The 7,777-nt window shown below is 34.7% G+C and overlaps 1 protein-coding gene across 1 annotated transcript; it reads right to left on the bottom strand.

Moving 5' to 3' along the window:
* Positions 1-614: 614 nt before the first annotated feature.
* On the bottom strand, positions 615-7,003 carry LOC148876049 (GDSL esterase/lipase At5g45960-like). The gene is made up of 5 exons (XM_088979502.1): positions 6,643-7,003; positions 6,426-6,556; positions 5,974-6,207; positions 2,070-2,340; positions 615-1,037 (listed from the first exon to the last, which is right to left on the bottom strand). Exons 1-5 carry the CDS (start codon positions 6,923-6,925, stop codon positions 844-846), a joined length of 1,113 nt encoding a protein of 370 aa, XP_088835628.1. The 5' UTR covers positions 6,926-7,003; the 3' UTR covers positions 615-843.
* Positions 7,004-7,777: the final 774 nt, after the last annotated feature.

The following is a 7,777-nucleotide window of genomic DNA, read 5'->3' as shown; positions in this document are numbered from 1 at the left end:
TGGTAAAAAGGTAAATATGTCAATGCAAAATTAATCTATTTTTACAATTTATATGTACCGTTTTACACTCTATATATTTGCATTCACACTTATTTGCATAGTTTTCAAACGCAACCTTAAGAGATCATGTGACCATTTCAAACAGAAACACAAATGATTAGTAAAGTGGTTGCAAATTATGGGGATGTCCAACTAATAATTATACAAAATTATTAATTATATGCCCCTTCCGTATTTTTAGGCATAATTAGCAAATCAACGTGAGATTATATCTGCTCATACATATGTTTGAGTATTTCAAGAGGTGAAGCACAGCGGTTCCCACTTCCCAGCTGTCCGAGATCAGCCCGAACAGCCTTTAAACTATGCGTGGTGAAAAATCCCAGTTGTCCAAATTATCTCAGTTCGGCCTCTTTAGGTGGTTTATGCGGAGCGCCACCACCAAGCAACTGAACCAGCTTTATTAGCTGAATGTTGAACTAAACATTGCAAATTAAATAAGCACTTCATAAAACAAATTTTGAAGAATTAAGGTATTTTGTATTGATACATTTGTCCTAATATACTGTTTTGTTTCATCTGTTGAAAACCTTATACTCAGTTTAAAAGGAGTAAAAATGCAAATATGTAGAGTGTAAATTTGCATTTAAAATGAGTATAAATTTGCATTTATAATGTTTTCAAACTAAGCCTTATTGATGATTTTCTTAATGATAAATATTCTTTCCTTTTTGTTTCAACTATTCTTGACATGAAAATATAATCTAATCTTGCATCAATCTTCATTTGGTAGCTTCCATCATATCCATGATAGAAAAATCTTGAGAGACAATATAAGCTATGTTAATCCCTTAGAAGGCGATCTATGGTATCATGCATTCTGGTTGACATATGGTAATATGTCCTCTCAGTTGGATGAACAGAATCCCAAAATATGTATTTGGATGCGTCAGGGCAAACCAAAGTTTTGGTATTGCACAAAAACGATGCTTCAATTAGCCCCGTACCACAACATCCTTTCCTCCATTCCTCAAAACCTGCATCAAATCAAAAGCGTCTGACTGGTTAGCATGTAATATATGTGGCAGTGGGCCGGTTCAAATCTGCTGCCTACCGATGGGACATTACAGTTGCCTATTGGAAATATTTTTCATATCATTCATAAAAAGATGTTATAGGGTAGATATTCCCAATACCTGACATCGATGGTGGTGTTCTATGAATAGAGATGTGGGAACGATTTATGGGTAACAGACCCGAAGTGTGCGGCAGTCATGTATCACACTAGCTTAAGCTTTGATTTAAGTTGGTTTGAACAGCTATGAAGATGCGATTTGTGTAATAGACTGAACAACAGAATGGTTGGGCTCTTAAGGATTTTCATTTAGAGTTGGGATCTCCTGCCAATAAAACATGTTCCAACACCCTATCAACTTGATTCGACATCACACATCTCACTCTAAAACTAGGCCCCACCATAAAAATGGAACCCATCATACATGAGATGTATGGTGTCAGATTATGTTGGTAGGATAGTGTTGAAATGCGTTTTGTTGGCAGGTGATTCAGACTGTATCATTTAACATTGTTTAGGGTAAACCCTATAGAGTGAAAAGGCCAAAAGCAGAAACGTGAGAATCCTTCCAAATAGAAACTAGCCATTTTGAGAGGGCTGAAGGGTTCAACTGCTTCAAAGAAGTTACTTAAGAAAGTTAAGGATTACATTTGGGCTTTGCAGGTTTCTCACCAAATTAAACTGCTTATAATCTGTCCCTGTAGGACCTTAGACCTACGTCACAAATCCAAAAGCCACCACGAGGAAGCCCTGCCAAACGGACACTAGGGCTCACAATTGCATGGTTAATTGGACTTAGATGGAACATTATAACCTTTCATCTCAAGCCCTAGTTGATCTGTATGAATTATATACTTTGTGCAAGCATGAGAAATTGAATTACAATTAATGAATAAATTGGCTTAAAGATAACATTCAACAAAAGAAGATAAAAGAGGAAATGCTCAACAGTAATGCTACTATGCTATGACAAAGTCCATATACTTGTACTAACCGAAGCTTTTGTAATTTTGGATCATGTCAATTAATGGTTGGTATATGCCTGCGTACACGATTCTACTCCCATATAATCCAACACTAGTCATTTGCATGGGTTCCAACATAGCTTGGAGCCTCAAATTGAAGTCTCTTGCTACTGTCAAGTAGCTTTCTATACATCCTTGTTCTGCAAAAGCATGTGAATTGAGGGTGATGACGAATGGCAAGCAGCCCATTGGTGGAAGCCCAGCTACTGCAATTCTTCGAACACCTAGTTCTAATAAACTCTGCAAACAAAATAATAGAAGTTTGGAAGAATTATATATATTGGGAATATGATCATCATAATGAATACCCATCTGATATACGCACTATGTGGGGCCATACCAATAAATGAATATATTTGACATTATTTTTTCTAAGTCAAGGTAGGGCCATAAAAATACATAGTAAATATAACCAAAACCACAGCATAGTAAAAATAATGGATTGTAACACAAGGGCCATATGAGCAAGATAATGGTCCATTTAAATCATGCAGACAATGTGAGAAATTGAGTGGTCGTGGGACATATGCACTTTATGGTGTTATTAATGGTTTACACAGCCCCTAATAATAACACAGTTATGGTATCTGGGGGTGGTTATAAGTTGAGTTTCTTACGAGTTATTCGAATTCAGTTTATGAAATGTTTGATTAAGTTCGATTTAAATTGAGTTTCGAATCGAGTTTAAATTTGATATTTAGGCTTATTTATTAATTGAGTCAAGCTCGAGTTCAATAAAGTTCGTGAGCCTAATCGAGCTTGGTATGATAAATAAATATTTTTTTATTATTTACATATATATACATATAAATATATATAATAAATAATTCGTATTATATATAATAATATTTTATATGTAATATTTTTACTTTTTATGTATAACAAAATAATTTTTATAATTTTTTGTATGTAAAATGAAAAAATATATTTTTATATTTATAATTTTTATGTTTTTGAAAAAAACTTGACTTGCAATTGATCTCGGGCAGAGTCAAGCTTGAACTTATAAACTTTGAACCAAGTCGAGGTCAAGCTCAAGTCTCTAGTTCAAATCGAGCTCAATCTTGAACTCGAGTCTAACATAATTTCGACGAATAGCCAAGTATTTGACTTGCTTCAACTCATATCCACCTCTAATCACATGTTATGATATTAGAGACCAAATTTTCTTTTTCTTTTGAGAGTCATAAATCTTCTCATAAAGTTCAAGAATATCATTTTAGGATCCATTTGATTCATGGGAATAAAGGTTTAGAATCAAGATTGAAATGGTTCAACTATTTGATTGGTCGAAATCAAAACCCAATTCCCATTTCGGGTAAAATGGAATTCCCCATTTGAGGGAATAGCATTCCCTCCCTCTCTCTTGGGAATTAGAATCAATTCAGATTATTTCAATTCCAACTATGAACTAAATGGACCCTTGCGTAATGGTAATTAAGTGTTCTTCAAATCAACCAGCGCTGGTTTCCCCTCATCATGAATGTTGGCATGTTGCCATATGGGCATGTCTATTGGGATTCATCCAGCACTAAGAGGGATGATTAATGATCTATATTGATACTTGGTTGGGAAAGGGGATAGCATATGGCTGAATGCTCTGCCATATGGCCCTGACAAATGTGATTCATCCGAGACTCCAGACTAGCTGGCTGTTTTTAAGGCTGTATATATAATGCTCCACGTCAGCCATAAATGTATGTAGCCCCCAATTGTGATTCTTCGCATGCAAGACTCACGTGGGACATTGACAGCTTGTTATTTCTTATTCTCATTAAAGAGGGGGACTAAATGTACCAAAAGGAGGAATTGAAGATCAAAATTGACACTTGGGTGAGAGGGGGGAGTGACCAAACATGGTGAAGAACTGAAGATGGAATTTGATTCCAACATCTTGCTACAATCAGCCAAAATAATCTTTACCAAACACGCTGCGATCAAAAAGGGGTTTCTGCAATTTGGAAATAATAGGAATATGTGAACTGGGCTATATGATCAATCGTAAGTGAATATGTCAGTGTTATGGAGCTTGCACATCACATCACAGTTACATCCGTTGGATACTTTCTTGAAAAATGTTTTATCAGATCACACATTGGAAATCGAATCCAATGAGAAAAGTGTGATCCGAGAAAATACAATTTTAATGTTTTCTCAATTTTTTATATGGGCCTTGTGGCTGTTGCATGCGACCCAATGAAATAGTAACACACCAGCGTTTGGATAAAAAAAAATCAGTTGATGTGATATTTTGCCGTTTTTTTTTTTTTTTTTCAATCGCTAGGGAACTGTCACGTTATGGGGTTTCATGTCTCATCCCCTTAAGTTTTTGACCATTCTTGAAAAATTTTCTTAAAGTTTCCTAATTACAATCACTTTTTTTTGAACTTTATAACACAGTTGCTAATAGATCTTCTTTGTTAGAATCCTCTAATAAGAAGCATAAAATGTCTAAAATTCCCATGCAATTATTATTAAGGTCGGTTTCTATAGAAACAAAAATACAAATTTTCTGAACAACAAAAAAAAAACGAGTTTAAAGTTGTATCTTTACCTTGAGTTGATTGGTATAAAAGGTAAATTTGAAAAATTAAATCAATTTTAAAAAAGAGATTGAAAAGGTTTGGGGTATCAATTAATATGAAAGAAAAATTAGAAAATAAACATTTTGATCAAAAGTAATTATATTGGAATTTTGGACATTTTCATACCTCTTGTTTGATGATTCTAATAGAGGGGGGCGGCTATTTGCATGTGTTAGTTAAAAAGTTTAGGGAGGTAATTGAAATTGCCAAACTTTAAAGGAGGTTTCAGCACAAAAACTTTGGGAGAGGATTCATCAATTTACCTTAAGGGGGCTTTCTTTTTCTGGATTTTGAGAGGGAGGAAAGTTGGTCAATGGGATTTTGGTTCCCATTGACCATGAATCTCATGTTCATTTTTCAGATTTTTGTGGGGACTAGGAAAAATTTATTTTCCTAGGTATCACTTATAAGTGATACCTATTTCTTAGGTGGGTAAATAATTTTCTCACATAGGGGTAAAGTTACTAACACTTGAATAGGACACAAATGCCCATTTTTATAATAGAATTTTAGAATTAAAATGGTCATTACCTTATTTATCTAGGAAATAAAAAAAAAAACATGTATAAGTGCGAGACATAAATACCAACCCAGTTCTTTAATTTGGTAGATAAATAAATACTAACCCAGTTATGTTTGGTAAAAATGTGAACTCTGTATATATACCCATCACCACGGTAATTACTAAGATGCTTTTTGGTATCGAACATCAAATGTAGCTTTACCAACAACGGTGTCAGCTCAGCACTATATATGCATTTAACAAAAAAAAATGTCAAATAAATTATTTGGTTGAGCTGTTTATCAAATAGATGACTCTTGAAAATGATGAGAGAGCCGTTTATCAAAAAACGCCAAATTTGATGTTTTTCATTTTTAACACCATTTTTTTACTGTTTGGCTTACGTGGCGCCTAATGATACTGAGGTGTAAAATAAATCCTACAAAATATTTAAAAATACAAAATCGTTTATAAAGGTTTATTTTATAAACGCCATTAATACCAAACAACCCTATGTTGGTATAGGACCCATCAAAGTTGTAATTTCCCAAATGAATCAAACAATTCATCCATTAAAGTGAATTCTGCGACAGAACAGAATCTGTTTTGAGCAACTGTGAAGGATGGAAGATGGAGATGGTCTTCTCTCTTCTATAAAGAAGAAGATATTAGATTCTCTTGAGGGATCATTCAGAATGTTAGTCGTCAGTGTGACTAATGTTACGTGCAATAAGAACTTTTCTATCTAATTCCTATCTGAGGTGTAAGGTAGAAATAGAGTGTAACCTGTATGAGCTGCCGGAGATTTTGCAGCAAGAACTGCTGATAATCCTCAATGCTGTATTGCCGTCGTCGAATCGGGACGAGGAAGTAATTTAGGACGAAGTCATTAGTTCCAGCACTGATAAGCACTGCTGACTTCTGGATGTGGTATTCGGTTTTCTCCTTCCCAATTACATTTTCCAACATTATTTTGTACTCTTTGAAGTATTCCAGTTGCTTCGAAATCGTAATTACACTCTGTAACCAACCAAACAAATCAAATCTAGAATTCATGCAATTTCAATAAGTAAACTAATTTCATGAGAAGATCGATCACACTTCTTACACTCAAATTAATTAAGTGTAATTCAGTAAGGAAATTCAATACTCAGATTACATGCAATAACTCGAGAGAATTTCTCTAATTCGATGAAGATAGAAAAAGAAGAGAATGAGAGTGTGAGAGAATGAAATACAGTTATTTGTGCTGTAAGTGGGTCGTATCCTGAGCCGGCGGAGGCGAAGCTGACACCAGTCATCAACTCCTCTAAGCCTAGACTTTGATCCAAGTACGGAGGCACATACTCTTTAATTCCCACGAAGGAAGCTGCAATCATTCGTTATAGGGAAATAATTAATTGAATGAATTTGCACTTAGAAGAGAGCTTTTTATGCTAAATCAGCTGCTCTTACCTACGAAATCAGTTGAAAGTCTGCCATTAGTGAACCTTCCGGTCGGTATGTGGTTTGGGAAGTCTTGTCCATAGGGAGGGAAATTGCTCTTAAAAGGAGTGGTTATGTAGTCATTGTTTCCTGGGTCGACAGTCGAGTCTCCGAAGGTGTAAAGGGCCGAAACTGAATAATTCTGACTCTTGGGTTTGAATAAGGCTTCGGTCTGGTGAGTTCCAAACGCAGTGCAGTACTGTAATGTTGCAAAGAGCAAGAAAAGAAGAGCAAAATAAGAAACCATCTTCATATGCGAAGATGTAAAAGGATTGAGATGAAACCCTAGATGAGCTCAATGAATTAATTGGGCTTCGATAGATTGGTCCAGAGCTTGAAATCTGTCTAGCTCTTATATATATACTTGGCCCATTCATGTCAAACTGCCAATTGCCATGGAGTGGGACTCACAGGAAACCTTTAATAGTAAACCTATAAAATCGGTGGTTGTGTTCTATAATTAATCGCTGCTGTGCATTTCTCAACTACTTTTCTATTAAGTGTCTGGTACTACCAAGATTGACCAAAATCAGAGTTGTTAACTTCAGTGAATAATCAAGCAGCGGACTTTTTAACCAAATGTAAACCAATTGATTTGACGTAGGGTTGGTGTCTATTTTTGGTTGTTTCCTTCGGGAAATATTTATCCGGATATGTGGTAAATAAGAAAATGATCTTTTAATCATAAAAAATCATTATTAATAGGGATAATTTTATTTCATCAGTAATTTTTCTTCGGGTGAAAAATTTATTTATCCACGAATAAAAAATAAAATTTAAATAAAACCTTACAAAAATATAAAAAAAAAAAAATCATGAATATCTTTGTCAATTGTAATCAAAATCCCAACTTCCTCCTCAAAATCCAAAAAATGAAGGGCCCTTAATATTTAGTGTTTCATTTCATTAATAGAAAGAGGGTTTGGATCTAAATGGAGGAGCCGCCACAAAGGGCCGGGACAAAAGATGAACAGTAAGTGTGGCCAGCTCAGTTTGTTTTTTTTTTTTTCATAAAGCAGAAGATTTCATCCATATCCAAAACAATCCAGAGTTGGAGTACTTGAGCAACTTAATTAAGAAGGTCCATTTAAATCAGACTCAACTA

Source organism: Nelumbo lutea, chromosome 1, assembly GCF_056320005.1.
Source record: "Nelumbo lutea isolate HS-2025 chromosome 1, American lotus-T2T, whole genome shotgun sequence".
NCBI lineage: Eukaryota > Viridiplantae > Streptophyta > Magnoliopsida > Proteales > Nelumbonaceae > Nelumbo > Nelumbo lutea.
Note: the sequence above shows the minus strand (reverse complement) of the source record. Positions and strands in the feature narration are given on the sequence as shown.